Below are 21,106 nucleotides of genomic sequence, written 5' to 3' on the forward strand. Positions count from 1 at the left end.
GACTATTATTGGTCCTGTGGTCCTCTGTTGTGATGGGGCATAATGGTCAGTCTATTTTTGTTTTATTTTATTGTAGTTGGCTTACATCTCTGTTGGTTATATTTCACACAATTTGGACTTGGTGCCTGTCAAAGGGGCCGCCATTAAATTTCTATCTAATTGGCACCCAAAATTTAATTGATTATTTATTATTATTTTTTATTTATCGTGGAGAGTTTCTGCTACAATATTTTTAGACTTGTTACCCTTTTCTCTTCCCTCCCTGTTGGTTTGATTATTATGTTTAATTTTGACTATTTTCGCTCTACTGTTTTGCCATGCTGCTAGCAGATTTTTATTCTAATTTCTTTTATATATATATTAGTAAAATAATAAGAGGAGTCTACCTCAATATAGTGCGTAGAACCCTTCCGTATGATAACCTCCAGAAATTAAAACGGAAAAAACGAAAAAATCGGCAAACTTACCGGTACATTAGAGTAAAAAATAAATAATTAAATAATCAATTTAACACAATACAAATCAATTTAAAACAATTAAAAATCAAATTAACGCAATTAAAAGAATCAAACGAAAATATTCAAAACGATTTTCCTTCCTGAAGCTGACAACACTTTTCGACCGTATGTCGTGATCACAGGAATGAAAATTACCGAATCGGGTTAAACCTGTTACTTAAATAGAGATTATTTGTCTTCGCGCATGCGCGTAAAGGTCCACGAATCGGAGATCAAATATGGCCGCCGAACATTAACAGAATTCTCGTGTAATTTAATTTCAACGGTTTCTGCAATTAATAGTCGCGTATAATTACGTTGAACGTTAAGTATTTTGGCTTCGTTAAATAAAAAAGTATGTTTTTCGTTAATGGCATGAAAGGCTAATTCTGACGCTGCTGAACGAGAAGCACGAACTGAGGCTTCATGTTGATTTACACGAATATTAAGAGAAAATCGGGTCGAACCCTGATAAGACGAGTCGCAATCACCGCAAGAAATGTTGTATACCAGATCATTAATTTGTGTTGCGAACGCTGAAAGAACCGAGCGATTGTTCAATATAGTGTGTAACTTACGTATTGGCCTAGCTACAATTTTAAATTCGGTATCTTTAAAGAATCTGTTAAGCTATTTGTGCCACTGTTCAACATATGGGACAGAAATAAAGTATTTTTTGATGTTACTATTGTTGATTGGTGTAGTATTTTGTATCCTATCCTTAGCTTGTACCCTAATTCGGTTTATTGTGGTAATGGAATAACCCCTGTTTAAGAATCTGCTAGTTAATATTTGTATTTCTGAGTCCAAAGCAGATTCCGTCGTTGAATATTTATAGGCATTAAGAAATTGATTAAAGATAATCGATCTTTTGTAGGTGAACGGGTGATAGCTATTATAATGTAGAAGCATACTGGTGTTTGTAGGTTTTCGATAGATGCTAAATTGTATTCTATTCGAGTCCCGGGTAAGCGTGAAATTTAGAAAGTTTAATGACTTAGTATCCGTATCCTCCCTTTCCAATGTAAATTTGAGTCTAGAATGAATATTATTAAACGAATGTAAAATGTCTTGGATAGTATTACTATCGATAATAACTAGAACATCATCTAAATACCTATGTTCTACGTTGATAATAATATTAGTAAAATAATAAGAGGAGTCTACCTCAATATAGTGTGTAGAACCCTTCCGTATGTAAAACGGAAAGTATGTAGTTAAAGGAATTGAAGTCCAGAACATACAATATTCCTGCACTTTTCGGTCAGGTAAAATTACACAAGACTGGGTTTCCTATTCGACCTATTGTTTCTTACAGGAACTCGGCATTTTCATCCTTAGCCACACATGTGTATAACATTATAAAACCCTTTAGACAGGTAATACAATTTGGGATTAAGAACTACGATACATTATTTAATACGCTGAAAGACTGTAGACTCGGCGACAATGACAATTTATTCTCACTAGATGTTACCTCATTATATACGAATGTAAACGTTGAATACACATTAGATATTATTTGGGATATGTTAAATAAAAACTCGACACCGATTAATTATACGAAGCTACCTATTAAGGAAATTTTTCACTTAATTAAACTGTTAGTTGTGGCCAACTACATCACCTTTCGAGACAAGGTATACAAACAAATTTTTGGATTACCAATGGGTTTGAGCCTGAGTGGCTTAATGTCAGAGATCTATCTCTCAACGATTGAGCAGATACATTTGACACCTTTTCGAACCCGCATCACATACTATGGTAGGTATTTAGATGATGTTCTAGTTATTATCGATAGTAATACTATCCAAGACATTTTACATTCGTTTAATAATATTCATTCTAGACTCAAATTTACATTGGAAAGGGAGGATACGGATACTAAGTCATTAAACTTTCTAAATTTCACGCTTACCCGGGACTCGAATAGAATACAATTTAGCATCTATCGAAAACCTACAAACACCGGTATGCTTCTACATTATAATAGCTATCACCCGTTCACCTACAAAAGATCGATTATCTTTAATCAATTTCTTAATGCCTATAAATATTCAACGACGGAATCTGCTTTGGACTCAGAAATACAAATATTAACTAGCAGATTCTTAAACAGGGGTTATTCCATTACCACAATAAACCGAATTAGGGTACAAGCTAAGGATAGGATACAAAATACTACACCAATCAACAATAGTAACATCAAAAAATACTTTATTTCTGTCCCATATGTTGAACAGTGGCACAAACAGCTTAACAGATTCTTTAAAGATACCGAATTTAAAATTGTAGCTAGGCCAATACGTAAGTTACACACTATATTGAACAATCGCTCGGTTCTTTCAGCGTTCGCAACACAAATTAATGATCTGGTATACAACATTTCTTGCGGTGATTGCGACTCGTCTTATCAGGGTTCGACCCGATTTTCTCTTAATATTCGTGTAAATCAACATGAAGCCTCAGTTCGTGCTTCTCGTTCAGCAGCGTCAGAATTAGCCTTTCATGCCATTAACGAAAAACATACTTTTTTATTTAACGAAGCCAAAATACTTAACGTTCAACGTAATTATACGCGACTATTAATTGCAGAAACCGTTGAAATTAAATTACACGAGAATTCTGTTAATGTTCGGCGGCCATATTTGATCTCCGATTCGTGGACCTTTACGCGCATGCGCGAAGACAAATAATCTCTATTTAAGTAACAGGTTTAACCCGATTCGGTAATTTTCATTCCTGTGATCACGACATACGGTCGAAAAGTGTTGTCAGCTTCAGGAAGGAAAATCGTTTTGAATATTTTCGTTTGATTCTTTTAATTGCGTTAATTTGATTTTTAATTGTTTTAAATTGATTTGTATTGTGTTAAATTGATTATTTAATTATTTATTTTTTACTCTAATGTACCGGTAAGTTTGCCGATTTTTTCGTTTTTTCCGTTTTAATTTCTGGAGGTTATCATACGGAAGGGTTCTACGCACTATATTGAGGTAGACTCCTCTTATTATTTTACTAATATTATTATCAACGTAGAACATATTGAGTAGCACAGCTCTGATTCATACTATTTATATATATATATATATATATATATACATATAAGAAAAAAAAAGGGGGTGAACACTAGAATTTGTGTTCACCTTTTTGAGTTCACCTATGAGGGGAGGAACATAATATGATGCACAGTGAACACATTATGATGTTCTGCATGAAATCCCACACTGGCTAGACCAGCTGAAGCCGGTGTCAGCAGTTTCCATGCCGTGCCTCAAAAGAGGTATGGCTTCAGCATTGTAAAGGGGGGGGGGTTTCCCATATAGGTTGCTGTTATGTTGTTATTTGGTTTTTAGGAGCATTAGCAACTAAGGCCATATTGCTCCGGGATATGCGGTGGTCATTCCCTGAATGACCTTTCCGCATCCTCCGTATTTGGTGGTGACGGGCTCGAACCCCGATCTAATCAAGAAGCGTGTGCTACGCACTGCTGCTCCTTCCCACCTGGCTACGGAGGTGCCATATATATACATATAGGTTGCAGTCAGATTTAGGGTGCCTACAAGAATATCAGATACTGTACATGTACTCAACCCATCTGTACACCTGTCATCTTACATATATGCAAGTGAATTATTTTTATTTTTTTTTTTTTATTTAGGGGCTTTTGCAGACAGCACATAGCACAACTCTTACTCATACATTTGCCTTTTTATACTAAACACAAACATTCATTCAGTCACCACAAAGTTTACCAAGGTGACGTAGCTTTCCCTCACATTTATGCATTTTAACCTGCAAAAATGGCTAATATATTATTTATTATTTTTGTAAATATATATATATATATATATATATATATATATATATATATATTCGGGATACAACATTTAACACCTATAGGAGACATTCCCATGCATTCACAATTTTTACATGCTTATCACACTCATTACAGTACCCTGAATGGTTCAGCATTCAGGGTACTGTAATGCAGTACCCTGAATGCTGAAAATTTTTTTTGCAGGTTAAGTGGACTCATTTCCCACCCAAACACAAGACACACATGCTAACATATACCTGCATAATCAATATACACATGTACCCACATTCGCTCAAACATTTCCATACTTTAAAACACATTCACTCCATACATACTATACACATTCACACTCATGCTCTCAAGAACATACGTTTTATCACTTTTATACATAATTATACTCATTATACTCACAGTCATGCATTTGCACATATTATTATTATTATTATTACATATATCAATCATTTTTAATACGAGTGAAGTTATCATGAAAACAACAATTAGTAATGCATAATCAATAATTAATCATTCAGATGAATTAAATTACACATACAGATCCCAAGAACATGCACTTTATCAAGTTATACATAATTTTACTCATAACACTAATTAATACTTGCACTCATACTAATAATTAACATATGTACAATTTGCATATGCATTAATTATTAACACATATCAATCATTGGTTAGTCTTCAGTACAAAGTTCTTACCCATGGACCTTTGCGACATTGAGTCTTCCAATGACTGTGCAGCAGTGGGTGGGGGCCCACTGCTTCACAGTGATTGGAAAACCTAGTCCCAGGATGAAAATCACTAAGATTTTAAACCAGGAGCAAAGATAGGAAAATTTCTTTCCAATTTTAAACCACTGCCAAAAGGGGATAATTGAGAAAATTTTCCCCCTTTGCCACTGGATTCACTCTAACCCACAATTGTGGTGATTAACAGTCAATCACTGTGAAAAAGGAAGTGAGAGGAGCTAGACCTGCCTATCACTCATTGTTGCAAAGATCCACAGGTAGGAATCTTGTACTGAAGATTTAACCAATAATTATTAATTTTCACATGAAATAATTGTAAGGGCATATAAAAATATATATTTTTAACTAAGAATACACATAAAATCTGTTGTCCAAATGAATTTTATACATATACAGACTATTTTTACACAACTTTCTCACTGGATGGAAAACACATTCTTACAGGCCTTCTCATTTGGGTTTGTCTATTTCAGTTAGAGTCACGGTCAGGTACCACTTGTCTAGGTAGGTGGAGGTGTCACAGTTTGGGTGGTCATAGCATAGTTGCATCTTGTGGTCTCAAAAACTTTAAGCAAACTCAGAAGGCCATGTAACGCGTCTCATCAGAGATAAGTAATTGCTCATCTCCGTAGTGTATAGTCAGTCTTCAACAGAAGTCTACATCTGTGGTGATAATAATTAGGGCAGTCATATAAATGCTCAGAGGGCAATGAGTGTTGCTGGCCAGCTGGCTGCAGTCATGGAGGAGAAGAATAATGACCTAGTGACGTTGCAGTAGCCTTGTGCCGACAGTGGCCAGGTCTGAGGTTATCCAAAGAGATACAGAGTGGTTTCAGCATGGAGACCCCCCCCCCCGTACTGCTATAGTTATTATAAATCCTGAGTTGACTGTCCCTCATATTTCAACACTATGCTTCTCACATGGTGTCTGTGTAGAGGTGATTCATTCTCTGGGCCTATCTACTTTGTATCCCTATATTGTCAACATGCAGATTATACTACTCGGTATATCAGTTACCTGGAACAGGTTGAGCACATGCTGGGTCAACACAGGATCATCGTAGGGGTGGACTCAAATGCTAGATAGAGCTATGCTGTGGGGGGGGGATTGAATGAGGAAAGAAACTTCAAGGAGTTCCTTTCCTCCTCTGAATGTGTGTTGAATGACCCACATCAGCTCGCTGTGTTCTCCTCTGTGCCTGGGGAATCGTATATTGATGTTATTGCTATTACATGTTCAGCTACAAGAATGATTAAAAACTGGCATGTCTATGATAGCTGGACCACCAGTGACCACAGAGCTATCATTTACCAGCTCTAAACCAGCTTGGGACCAAGACATTGGGTTTTCAATGAGAAACTCATCAACAAGACAGTGGTATGAAACCAGACAGTTTTCAATGGGAAGTGTTAACTGGGACCACTTTTCTTCACTGATGCAATCCTTCCAGGATGAATGTACAGAATGGCATGAATTCAGCCAGTAGTACAGCAGAGTTGCTGACCGACAACTCACGTAAGATGTGTAAGAACATCATTAAGAAGAAAAGTAGACCAGATAAATCTGTACCGTAGTGGACCAATGCGCATTCACTTTCAAAGTTGAGACATGCTGTGAATAGTGGAAGAACAGATGCAGTGAGTGCACATTCTTCTCTCAAGTGTGAATACGTGGAACTAAGGAGCCAGTATATGAAGAAGATCTTTGTTTCCAAAAGAGATCCTTGGAGACATTCTGTGTAGTCCCAGGGTTCGATTTGTCCTGGGGCTCAGTGTATGGTCTGATTACAGATCTTATTTGTAATCAGATACTACACAGCTCTGTAATTGTCTGATTACAGGGCTGTTCTATATGGAAGCATAGATTCACCATAAGCCCCCTTTAACATTTCATACACTTCAGCTGACGTTTTCTTGAGATGGAAAAAAAATTTTGAGAGCAACATAGTGTTCCTTGCATGTCACGTCCATTTTTACATAGGTGAAACCAAACAGACAAACTTTCCTGACCACCAAGGTCATCCAGTGCACAGGAGTAACTGCACGACTGCTATGCGATGTAGCTTGGTTTCATCTTAAATTCCAAAGCACAACTAGAAATAGCAAGCACTAAGGTTGTTCATGAAAAATTATGACCATTCTTTATTCAATGGGCCCTCATAATTTTTTTGCTCAATTGAGAGCTCTCCATACTGATGGCCATCCAACAGATTTTGGAAGGCCTGCCAAACCATCAAAACAGTTTTATATAAAGAGTGGTGATATTTTTCCTATTACTTGTTAATTTGTCGAGTGAATAATTAAGAACCTAGGGAATGGAACTGATATGGCTTTTGTTCTAGCTCTATGGAGAAATGGCAATATCACATTCTCCACAAACGTTTCAATGGTGACCATGTTGGGGTCTCAAAAGAAGGGTGTCTACATTATCAGGAATCACAGAGATTTTGCTCTTGGTTCGGTACCCAAGCTCCCCATTCATCAGAAAGCTTTGGGGGGGGGGGGCTCTTGCTATCCAGCAAGCAGTAAATGCACATAGAGGGGGATGCTAGGGCTACTACCCAAGCACTGTACCTGCACTTCAATCTGCCTGAATTCTGTCCCTTGACTGTGAGGAAAGGGCATGGCATCAGCCAAGTGGTACCTTGCAGCCGAACCCATTAACTAACTATGGTGGGCACAGCATCTCAGAACCTCTTGTTTTGTTGAAGCAAGGACTAAAGTGGTCTGTTAGATCTGAACAGTTCAACTAACAGGAATTCCCTTTCTAAATTACCATGGGTTGCAGCAACCAAGTAACCAAGATGGATGGCTATGGTGTTAGTCTGGAACCCAGGCTGCATCCTAGGTCCCAGGCTAACAACTGGAACCTAGTAATCTGGATGGCCAACAATATAAGAAATTGAAACACCAAAAAAGTAAAGTCAGTAGGAAGTTACCAAATTTTAGATCATTAATGGAGATCACCCAATTGCATAGTGATGTTCCACATAAGCTGCCACAAAACACAGGCCGACTGGGCTAGCCGGGTGGGTAAAGTACTTGCCTGGCAACCCAAAGGTCGCGGGTTCGAATCCCGCCTCGGGCTTGGATCAAAGTATTGCAAAAACCTTGGGAGGTGCATTATAGCCACAGAAGCCGATGCGCCAACTACCAAAAAAAAAAAAAAAAAAAAAAAAAAAACAGAATATTACTATGAAATTGTTCAATGTTGCAAAATAAAATATTAATATTGTTTTTTCATAAAATCAACTTTGTGGAAATACTCTTTTACAAAATTGTTAGTAATGGTATAATAGTAACCAATAATAACACTCAAATGTAAAAATGACCACCTTGATAAAAGCTATACATAAACATACCTTCTCAAAACAAAAGCAGGTCCCTTCAATTTCATTATTATGGTGTCCAAAGAAATTCTGGTGGTCCAAGAAAGCGGGCTTTGATTTGGGAGTGGAGAAGGAAAATTCAGCAGACATCCATATTTATTCAATTCCAACTGGATAGCCACTGTTTTTGGTAATGAAGGCATTATAGGAGTTGTTTAAATGAAGCCATTAACATTTCATTACAGTAAAGAAGTACCACAAAAAATAATGGTAAAATGGATGGTAAGAAAGGTACTCGGTTTTTAAGTAAGGAAAAGAGAAATGTATGGAATAGAATATTGCAAGACTATTCATATAATAATTATAAGCAAATCTGAAACAAAACCAATGATAAAGTAAGACAGGAAAATGCTGAGAAATGAAAATTACTAGTTAAAGGAACTAAGAACAAGGAGTTCTACTCATGAATACAAGGAAGGAGAAACATAATATAATAGATGCTAAACAGACCCCTTACAAGATTGAAATTGTGGAATCATGGACAACAGAAATAAATTGGTAGACTTAAGCCGAACAAGTACATTGCAACATTTAGAAATTAATACACATTAATTTACTAAAAGGGACAGCACACGATCCATCAAATTAATAGTAATTTTAATGTGCATATCAACAGAGAAAAGAATGATTGTCCCCACCCTAGACAGGAGAAAGGCTAATTTCACCTCAATAAATTCACCAGTCAGTGGTTTCCCATCACTACTTTATCTCCTCTCAAATGGAAGGAGTTAACAAGTGGTGATAGGAAATCACTAAATATGAATCTAACTCCCATGTGGTGGGCAAGATCAGGGAGTCTATGGTTAAGGGCACAATACAGAATTATCTTGGTAAGGATGGATTCTTAAAGGGCCACAGCATGGTTTTCTCTGTATTGTAGGAATGTTCTAGCAATACATGTGTTATGAAAATAAAAAAAAAACAAGCAAACCAAACAGATTACAAACACACATATTTTAGTTTATCTCTTCAAATTCATGATTTTTTATTTAAATGTTACTTTTTTTTTTTTTCTTTTTAATTTTTGATGAATTTACCTTAAGTTGATTACTAAGTTTAGTATCAACATCAAGTCTAATAAGCACTGGGTCTGTCAGTCCTGCTTTAGCAAAATCCACAAGGCGGCATGGGAGAGTTGCAGAAAATAAAAGTCTTTGGCAATGATCAGGTAATCGATGAAGAACTTCCTTCAGTTGTTCTTGGAATCCTAATTCAAATAACCTGAAACAAGCCCATATACTGTCAGAATAATCCAGGTTCTGAAACTTCATGTTTCACAGTCTATTAATAACACCAAGCAAAAAATGTTTCACTGTGAAAACTCACTAAAATGAAATAATTACTTATGCTTTCATGTAAAAATTAAAACACTTTAAAGTTTTTTCATTTTTCTAACTTCTTTGGAGGAAAAGGCAACATCAAGAGCCACATAGAAATTTTAATAAAATACGATTCAGAAATTTTAATGTAAATTTAAATAACATATTGGTTAGCACTTTGCATCAATATAGCATGTAGCTGAATAGTGTGAAGCAAACAAGTTTGCATAAGAAGCATCATTAATAATACATCTCATACTGTGAAACTCTTCACACCAAATACCATATCCTTAGACCTCAAAAAAGCAACACTTCCCATATATGGAAATGTTACTTTATACTATATAGATTATATTTCTTCCCTCTAGCTTGAACCTTTAATAGCATTAAATTTATACAAATCCAAATTTAAATTTAAAAAATTTAATTATATCTGATGCAGTATGCATGAAATACTTAAGAATGCATACAAAAAATTCCTTACTTGTCAAATTCTGAAATATTTGTCCTCCTCATCCAAATATAATGTTCATAATCCAACACACCTAAGTATATCAGATAGTTTCTAAACTGCTGTAAAAAACTGTATACTCATATAATTAGATCTGAAAGACTGCTTGGTGTACACTAAGTTAGTTTCAGGAAGGCAAAAAGTTTGTCGACATTAGAACGTCCACCTAGAATTTGTGATAGAGAATCCTTTTGATGTACAGTGTGGTAGAGAATCCTTTTGATGGGGGGGGGAAGGCTGTTTGTTGTGCCATTTGATGAAGTGTTGATGCCATTTGTGCCATTTTATATCAAGCTTAATGTCCAAGTTTGCAGATGATACGAAGGTTGGCAGGGTTGTCAAGGACACTACTGACACTATGCTGCTGCTGCAACAGGGTCTGGAAAGGTTGAGCAGATGGGCTGAGAGGTGGCAAATGAAGTTTAACATTGACAAATGTAAAGTACCACACATGGGAAACAGCAACCCCAGAGCAACGTATCAACTCTGCAGTACTACACTGACAGTGGTGGAGAATGAAACGGACCTGGGGGTGGTTGTGCAGGCAGATATGAAGTTCTCTGAGCAGTGCAGAAGGGCTGCAAGAGTAGCTTATGGTGTATTGTCAATGATACATAGGAATTTTTCTAGCAGGGATAAGGAGGTGATTATTCCCTTGTATAAGGCAATGGTCAGGCCACACCTAGAGTACTGTATACAAGTCTGGAGGCCTCATTTCAAGAAGGATGTAGAGCTGCTGGAACAAGTACAAAGAAGGGCAACAAGATTAGTGAATGGAACAAAGCGATGCTCTTACAAAGAAAGGCTTAAGTTTTGCAAATTACAGTGTCTGGAGACTAGGCACCAGCGAGGTGATCTGATAGAGGTGTATAAAGCCTTGAATGGTTTGATCATGCTCAATGCTGATGGGATTCTTCCTCTTGCTCAGAATAATCACCTGAGAGGGCATAAATTCAAATTGAGGAAAGACAGATGTAGGATAGACATGAGGAAATTTGCCTTTAGCCAGCGGGTGGTTGGTTGGTGGAACAGACTTCCATCCCTTGTTGTGGAAGTTGATAGCCTAAATAAGTTTAAGGCTTAGCTGGACAGGTACAAATGAACAGAGGGATGAAGTGGAAGTGGTTTTTTTTTTTTTTTTTTTTTGGCTGATGCTGCATAAGCTTGCTTTCTTGCATCAAATGCCTCTACTAATGCTAAGTGGACATTCAGTAAGCAAATGTTTTACAGTAAGTTGACAGCAGTAGTAGTAGTACGGACATTCCAGTGGATCGTCCTTTCTAAGTAGGTAAAAATGTGTGAAGTGAGTGTGTCCAATGCATATTCTTGCTAGAATTACTTCTTCGTGCAGATTCATTCAAAAGCTTGATTTCCATTGCTTTAAATCCTAGGCGTTCCTGCTAGTGGAATCTGTTATAAATGGGTATTAAACTCGATCTAATTGCATTTGCGATAATACCAATAGCTGGAATTCTGTATGTTTTTATGTTATGGGGAAATGTGTTTCCCCTTCACTGAAATCTTCAATCATATAAAAAACATAAATAAATTTTCAGAATCTTCTCTTCATTCCTATTGTGTTGCATTGGGGTGATTCCAGTGTTTGACTGCCATTTCTTGTAAAAACGGAGGATGCGGAAAGGTCAGGGAATGACCACCGCATATTCCCGGAGCAATATGGCCTTAGTTGCTAATGCTCCTAAAAACCAAAATAACAAACAAACAATCTTGTAAAAACAAAGGCGAATTGTGCATAAGCGAATTTGGTTTGTGTTATATATGACACTGTTCCCCCTATTTATAAATCAGGTATGGTCGAATTCGTGTTGTGTAAACATGTTATACGAGGTCTGTCTGTAGTGAGAAAAATATGATAAATATGCTGCATGAACATGTTTAATGTTAGTTTTCCAGGGTATTTTTATCCCATTGCTGAAAACAACATGGAATATCTGTAACAGTACTACTTTGAGATATATTATCAAAGCTTAAAACCCAATTCTGTAGAACAAAACTACTTTTAAACCCCAGTTTAGAAGTAGTTTTACAGTCATATGCCTACTGGTTTATTTGTGGTGAGTTTGTTTCTGCATAGATTTTCCCATTGTGGATTAAAAGGTATTCCAAAATAAGGTGATTAGGCAGGCTATGGATTTTCAGGAAGAGTTTAATAGTAACGTTTGACTCTGGAGGTTTAGTAGTGGTGGTGCATAGGCTTCTGCATATAAACTTTGTGCAGGTGATGTTCAATATGCACATGATGTAACCAATATGACACTATTTTTCCTCTATCTTTCAAAAATTTCAGGACTAATTTCATCTACACCTGTTGCTGTTCCATATCTGATATTTTCCATGAATTTTTCTACCTCAGTAATGGGAACAGTATCCAAGATTTCTCCAATTTCCATCTTTCCTCTTCTTCAGCAGTCATCACATCATAGCAAGTATTTACCCCATAATTCTAAAATATCCTTCTCCTCTGTTTTATCAAAACCCTTATTAATCTCAAAATGATCAGGGAATGAACAATTCTTTTCAATGAACAATTAAGCTTTAGTTAGAGAGGACTGTTTATTAGAAAAACTTTAGAGGCTGAAAGCAAGCAAGGGCTCTGGAATAAATTGCATACATTTTTTTTTTTTTTTTTTTTTTTTTTTAATGTAAACCCCAAACACGAGAGGTATTAGAACCTATAGTACTTAGTACTGTGCTTGGGTTGGAGGTTGAGAAGACAAAAGAAGATGTTTGTTGACACTGGACTTAACTTCTGTAGACTGTAACGTTCAGGAAATATGTATGAAGGAAGGTTGTTCGAGAAAACGGCAGTTGAATGAATAAACGAGGAAGATGAAAAGTTGGTTCCGTGAGTTTGAAACTGGACAGTAAATGGATGTTGGATGCACGTGTTCGGGCTGTTTTGAAAGAGAGAGCGAGAATTATAGAAGCCAATTCAGAAGAACAGTGCCCATGAAAGTATCTGTAGAAGAGGCATGCAGCAGAAACAGTACGTCTATGAGACAGCAAGTGGAGAGACTCTGTTAGAGATGAATCATTAATTAACCTAACTGCCCTCTTCTGAATGGAATCAAGAAGCCTGAGAGAAGTTTGTGGGCACCACCCCAGATGTGGGAACAATATTCCATGGTAGGGTGGATTTGCGATTTATACAGAGTGAGCAGCTGTTTGGAAGAAAAGTAACGCCGAGAGCGAAAGAGAAAACCAAGTTTTTTAGATGCAGAGGAAGCAATATTTGCAGCCGAAGTACTGTAGCCCCCCCCCACCCCCATCACTGGCCCGAAATCAGATAATTCCCTTGAATCAGAAAAGTGCCAACAATACAGACAGTTCATAAAGGTGGTTCCAAGAATAAAGTGAGTAACTAGAGACTGGTCGGTCTGCCTTCAGTGATAGGGAAATGTAGTTATTTTAAAAGAAGAAACAAAGGAATGCATCAAATCATTAACACTCTTGTCTACACTTAGGCAAGAGTGTCCAGAGGTAACATGGGTGCCAGTGCAAAGTACACAAAAGTCTCCCTTGTGTTTGTGTGTTCACATGTACATGTAAAGGTTAAAAAGCAGCAGGTCAACTCTAATATAATAAAACAATAAGATAAAAAATTAATAAAATAAAAACATTTTTATTTTATTTACTTTGAAGTTTGTAAAAATTTTTTGCCAAATTATTAAAATAAATTTAATTACTTAAAAAATATAATATTAAGGTTGCGGTTAGGTTCCATGAACTGCAGCCGAAGTAGTGTAGCCCCCCCTCACAGGCTCGAATTCAGATAATTCCCTTGAATCAGAAAAGTGCCAACAATACAGACAGTTCATAAAGGTGGTTCCAAGAATGAAGTGAGTAACTAGAGGCTGGTCAATCTGACTTCAGTGGTAGGGAAACCATACAGGAAATGATTATCAATGCAATGCAGGGCCATCCAGATAGAAATAGTTTTCTCAAGGGAATATAGTACAGTTTTATAAAAGGAAAATCTTGTTTAATCAACCTGATAAACTATTATAACAGTCTCACCAGTAAGTTTAATGAAATAATTTTGATACTGCTTACCTGGGCATTATGGATATGGGGATTAAACAATAAGATCCTAGACAGATAATGGAATAGTGACTACATAACAGGAGGCAGATTATTTTAATTAATGGTTACTTTTCACAGAATGGGTTTTGGCTAAAGTAGAATCTCTTGGGAATCAATGCTTTTCTACTCCTGTTAATTTTTTTTAAATAACACTAAAAAAAAAACGAAAAAAAAAAAAAAAAAAAAACAGATATGAGCAAAGTCAAACTTTGCAGATATGAAAACTGGGAGAGTGGGTAATACCCAGTATCAAGCAGAGCAGCACTCCTTAAGGATACCTCAGAGAGGCTTCAGCAATGCTCAAATAAATGGCCACTACCTTTAAAGCTGCAAAATGCAGATTTTAAACTTGGGAAATAACAATCCTCAATTTATAGAATTGGAAATTGTGTTATTAACAGAAGCAAAAGAAGGGGATTGAAGGTACAGACAGACATAAGGCTGTCTGTGTAGTACAGATAAGAGACAAAGAAGGCTCTACCAAGGATTCATAGAACAAATGATTATAGAAATACGGAGGCTATATAATTCCACTGTATAGACAATTCTGATTCCGCACTTCGGAATACTGTGCCCAGTTATGGAAACTAGTCTTAAAAAAAATAATAATAAAATAAAATAATAATAATTTTTTTTTGAAAAGAACCAAACTCTCATCATTAAGTCACATCTCTGCCCAACAAAGAATGTGCCTAGAGCAAGACTTGCAGTCTAGGTATACTACTTTACCAAGAATTGCACAAAGTACCACTCATCCTTATGTATCAATCCTATGAACAAATAAGAATAAAATGAACAAATCTTTAACTGGAAATGGTGCTAACTTTTTTGCCAAGAAAACATGGATGGAACTTGAAAAGTAGGATATCACCGTTGCCTCTGCAGAAGGTTTTGGTTTGTGGTGTCATATGCCAATATTTTCCAATGACTCTCCTTTAAATTATTCAACAGTAGATCCACTGAACAATTTCATTATGATACCTTGATGGTAACAATATGAACAAATGTCTCTATAATCAACTTCTGCACTGTATATATTCCATCAATATCTATGTATGAGATTATCCTAGAAGCGCCAACAGACATTATCCTAGCCAGCCAACCAGACAGGATAATCAACTAAATCTATATCCTCTTTGTTTTAACACAGTGACTGGTGCCACCTCCTAAAGCTGCCTGTGATTGACTATGACTCCATATTAGCAGAAGTCCTCCTCCCTACACCGAATCTTTTCCATCAGGACTCCGCTGAATAAGACAAAATAATTACTCCTAACTATTCAAACCAATTATGCCCAAACTGCCCAATTATGTCATAGTATGTTCTATAGTTCCATGAAACCACTTTCTTGATTACTTTTATCTTGAGGTGGATCAATCCATGTAAGTGTATCACAGAGTACACCTTATACAAAAAAGATATTAATCACAGACTACTCTAAAGTATGGTAGTGGAACAGAAATGTGAATGAGGTTTTTCTACTTGAACATAACTGCAAAGAATTACTGAAAATCTGGGAACAGAACCAAGATATTACAAATCATATAACCTACTCCAGAGCTTTATGACCATTTTAAATGCCAGAAATCAAAACAATCAATGCTTTTGTCAACTCGCATCTAAAATGGGCAAGTCCCTTACAGATGGAGGAATACAAAATTCCCCAAAAGAAAGACAAATAATAACATCACCAAATTGGAAGCTGTCAATGAAAAGTTATATGTATTATATACTGTCTCTCCCTCTCTTCATAAGCAGGCTCAAAGATTCATTTACAAACAACCAATGCATCTTTGAGATGTTAGCATCGTTCCACAACCAGTCATGTGAGTTGTGTAGATGCTGTATGTGGTGTTGTGTTATGCGGTGATGCTGTATGTGGTGTTATGTTATGTGATGTTGCACAAGTGGCCTCTTAACTAGCAGAATTGGCCAAGCTGTGAATGAACATTTAGACTCCCATATTGGATTGGGTCAATACAATGTGAGTTGGGTGTTCAGTAATTTTGTGATTTGTGAGTCAGGTGCAATTCCAGTTTTTGAATATAGATAACTGAATACAATAATATCAAAAATTAATATATTAACTAATAAAGTAATGTTTTTATTACTTATTTCCAATTAACATTATTCACTAAATTATCATGTGTATCATATTTTATTGTGTAATTTGAATTATGCATAACACTACTCCACTGCTAATCTCTTTATATATTGCATGCATTTGCCTAAAAGGTATGATGTTTCCTATATTTAAAATTATTTTTTAACTTCCTCTCAATATTGTGTTGCCAGACATGAAGGGAGACAAAAAAAAAAAAAAAAAAAAAAACCTTCCTTTTTTGATTTCTGAATTATCTCTGATTATAATGTTATTGTTAAGCATTAGTATCTAAGGCCATATTGTGCTTTTGGTTATGAAGTTTGCACTTGGTGCTGCAGAATCAAAAATTAGATCAACACTAAAAATAAAGTTTTTCAGTACAAGACAAACATAATTAAAAGTGTCCTAAAAGCTGCAGTTAAAAAAGAACATTAACTTTTTAGGATTGCATTTGTTGCAGGAAATTCAAAATTACTGTATAATTTATTTAAGTAGTTATGGTCACACACAAAAAATAGTCTTCAATTTTTTACTCTTTATTAAAATTATTTTACAAAGTAAAATAATTACAAAGTAAATTCACATCCAGACCCCTTTAAGACAAAAGATATAAATATGGATATAAAAATTATTTGATTTGAATTTTTATGGTGCAGCTTAGGCCACGATGTGCCATCCAAGAATATAAAAATGTGAGTTATACGAAGATATAAAATAATCAAGTAAATAATGCAGTACATAATCAAGAAAAATAATGATAATTTACAATTTGAAAATGGGGCTGGAAATTATGGGGTGAGAGTGTGGACAGATGGATGCAGCTCCACCTCTGTGACCGATTAAGCAATCGGTGTAAATTATATGGTATCATCTGGATCAATACTGTGGGTAAATTTTAGGGCATATATTTCTCTCCTCTGTTGAGGAGAGAAATATACTTGGAATCCCTGCCAACAGTGCAGCAAAAAGAGTTTTCTACATCTAGATTCCTAATCAAAAAAAAAAAAAAAAAAAATTGCAAAATTAACTGTTTTATATTTTTTATGTATTATAATACAACAAAATATTAATATTACTGATGTGGTGAAAATTTTAATAAATTTTTATTTTCTTAATAAAAAATTTCATTATTTTTAATGTTTTTTTGTTAATTTTTTTTTTTTTTTTTTTTGTGGGTTGCAGATACAGTGTGGGTTTGGTTCGGGTGCAGGTCTAATACAGTGGGACCATGCAGGATTCTACAGTATACTACACTTTTGAGGTATCCAGTACTTGAAGAAAAGTGGTAATGGACCAAGGCTGATCAGAGTGTACTGAAATTGAATGCACACATCTCATAAATCTCACTGTGCAAAAATATTGGCATGTTTACATCTCATTCCACTGCTTCAGCCATTCATCTTATCAAGGTGGAAGTTTATTTCAACAACTGATTACTCTCTGGTTGAAGGCAAACTTCAACTGAGAGTAATTTATTGAGTTAAATTTATTTCATCTTGTGTATGTGTTATCTGAGAAAGAGTAAAGATGATATCACCATTTAGTTACTAACCCCTTTTAAATTCAACTGATAATAAGCAACATGCTAACATGCCTTGAGGACATGTAAGTGTCCAGAGTTATCATCTGTGAATTCAGCAACAAATGTGTATGACATAACAGAGTATGACTGACAACATTATTATTATTATTATTAATAATATTAGTTATATGGTGCAAGGTAGCCTGAAGCTTATGCTGCACCAGCCAAAAAAAAAAAAAAAAAAAAAAAGATGATATCCAGCTCAGGACCCTGGGTGTGCCAAGCCCATACTCACCACATGTGAGCCCCTGGGGGTATGCTGGTCCTGCCATCAGCATGCAACAAACAGAATTTAGATTCATAAGACAAGGCAACCTTTTTTCCACTCCTCCAATGTATAAAAGTGACAGTGTTTCTGTGCCCAGTCCGCCTACAGCTGCTTGTTTTAAATGAGAAGGAACAGAATCCAGTGGTTGTCTGTTGCTTTACACTATCCATGATATCCTATCTCTGGCTATGGTGCTACCACTGGTAAGATGGTTGCTGGGCCACTCTTCATACACTCTACACTGTTCTGTGTGAACCGTGTAGAGTGACAATAGGTGATAATGTTCAAAAAATCAGGGCCTAACTTGAGGATATATGGACCCTCAAAAAGTATTTTTGGGGCTCCTGTAAAAATGTTTATTATGAACAGGAGCTATCTTCAGAGTATTTGGTCCCTAGGCAAAATATTTTCCGGGAATCCAATGCCCTACTTTAACAGTAAAAAATTAGGGCATAAGGGCCCTTGGAAATTTAGGATTACACAATAAATATAAAAATGTAAAGCAAATAAAGCTGCATATATTTCTAAGGAATATAAATATAAGACCATATCAGTGGCATGCACATTTTGACCAGAAGCTACATTACAGTTTGAAAGTATATTTTATTTGTAAATTTTATAAGGAACACAAGCACTCATGCTCGTTGTTATACTACTGGATATTGCTGATATCCAGTAGCATAACAACGGCTGTGTCCATTGCCATTTATGGGCCCTAGGCACACATGCAGACCTAAGACAGGCCCTGCATAAAACCTGCAATGGCACGTCTAGTGCTGGCTATCACACTGCTCTCAAAAAAGCTTAAGTTGTGCTGCTTGTCCAGTCTTTCACTGAATTGCACATCTACACTATTCTTTGGTTTGTAACTACCTGCTTTATATAGCCTGAGGTGTGTATGCACATATATACAGGGTGTTTCAGTTAAACGTTTCAGAACTTCTAAGAGGGGTAGGGTACATCCTGACAACTCGAAATCATATAGCAATGTGGGGTCGGAAATGCTTTCCTGAAGCGGTGTTGTACACAGAAGCACCATAAAGAAAAGAGACCGTAAGTGAGAAATCGTTTTAATAATACATGAAAAGAAGCAAAAGGTACATGGATTAAAGTAAGTGTTCGAAGTTTCTTCCACGGGCTACAATGCACGCCTCACATCTCCGACGCATGGACATCCGAACATTCTGGAATACTCCAGGCGAATTTCAAATTTCTTCGGCAGCTACTGCGATTCTTGCAACCAGCTCCTCAGCATTGTCAACAGGGGTGTCATAAACTAGCGATTTCATATGACCCCAGAAATAAAAATCAAGACATGATAGGTCGGGTGACCGAGCAGGCCAACGCACGGGACCACCACGTCTGATCCACTGTTGACCAAATGTGACATCCAGGTAGTTACGAACATCTCCGCTATAATGGGCAGGGGCTCCATCATGTTGGAACCACACTGTCTGTTGCATCGATGCAGAAAGCTGTTCATCTCTCAAAAGTTCTGGCAATAATTGCTGCAGAAAGATCAAGTAGATAGGTCCGGTTAGACGACACGGTAACAGGTAAGGTCCGATGAGGTGATCTCCCATAATACCGGCCCATACATTGACCGAAAATCGAATCTGTGCTGCACGACGTCGTATTGCATGCGGGTTCTCGACCGCCCAGATATGGTCGTTATGCGTGTTGAAAATTCCTTCCCTTGTGAAAGATGCCTCATCGGAAAACAACACTTCAGCAGGAAAAAGGGCATTTGTAGCACATTTTCCAAGGTACCACTGTGCGAAAGCAATACGAGGTGCATAATCCTCCGGTTGCTGTGTCTGGACACGCTGCAGGTGAAATGGATGCATGTCTTGTTCTCGGAGAATCCTCCAGACGCTGCAATGGGAAACCCTGACTGCGTTAGCTAGACTTCGTGTACTCGTTCTTGGATTCCCCTGTACATGCTGCAGCACATTCTGTTCGACGGCTGGAGTCCCTGCTGTTCTTACCCTGTCCCTGTCAGCTCTTTCAAATGAACCTCTCTCAGCTAACCTCTGGTGCAGTCTTGCAAAGAAATTATGACTGGGAATACGCCTCATCGGATATCGTTCCGCGTACAAACGCTGTGCGGCTGGCCCACTACAATTTGCAGCCCCGTACGCCAAATGCATATCGGCTAACTCTGCGTTCGTGTAATCATCCATCCTACTAACTTGGCGTTCTTGTTCAAGAAATTCGAAATTCGCCTGGAGTATTCCAGAATGTTCGGATGTCCATGCGTCGGAGATGTGAGGTGTGCATTGTAGCCCGTGGAAGAAACTTCGAACACTTACTTTAATCCATGTACCTTTTGCTTCTTTTCATGTATTATTAAAACGATTTCTCACTTACGGTCTCTTTTCTTTATGGTGCTTCTGTGTACAACACCGCTTCAGGAAAGCATTTCCGACCCCACATTGCTATATGATTTCGAGTTGTCAGGATGTACCCTACCCCTCTTAGAAGTTCTGAAACGTTTAACTGAAACACCCTGTAAAAAGAATGACTGGTAAACACTGAATCTCAAACAATCAATATTAATCAATACTGAAGATGTTTCTAAACAATTAGTCAATATTATAAATTTTAATCTGCATTATATTTTAATATAATATTAATTTTAATCTGTTTTAAATTTAGAAAGTTTCGCTCAGCTAAATTTATTCTTAATATGATATCCAGATTTGGATACATGTCCTCCATTTCGTTACAACTGATTATGTTAACATCT

General features: G+C 36.6%; 1 protein-coding gene across 1 annotated transcript in view; it reads right to left on the bottom strand.

Moving 5' to 3' along the window:
* Positions 1 to 21,106, bottom strand: part of LOC150084448 (ATP-dependent RNA helicase DDX54) — a 366,530-nt gene that overhangs the window by 217,363 nt on the left and 128,061 nt on the right. The window contains exon 6 of the mRNA XM_090376237.1: positions 9,506 to 9,689. Coding sequence (XP_090232363.1) covers positions 9,506 to 9,689 — 184 coding nt within the window. The remainder of the gene's footprint in view (positions 1 to 9,505; positions 9,690 to 21,106) is intronic.

This window comes from Mastigoproctus giganteus, chromosome 6 (assembly GCF_048544385.1).
Source record: "Mastigoproctus giganteus isolate SK-2022 chromosome 6, ASM4854438v1, whole genome shotgun sequence".
In the NCBI taxonomy this organism is placed as follows: domain Eukaryota; kingdom Metazoa; phylum Arthropoda; class Arachnida; order Uropygi; family Thelyphonidae; genus Mastigoproctus; species Mastigoproctus giganteus.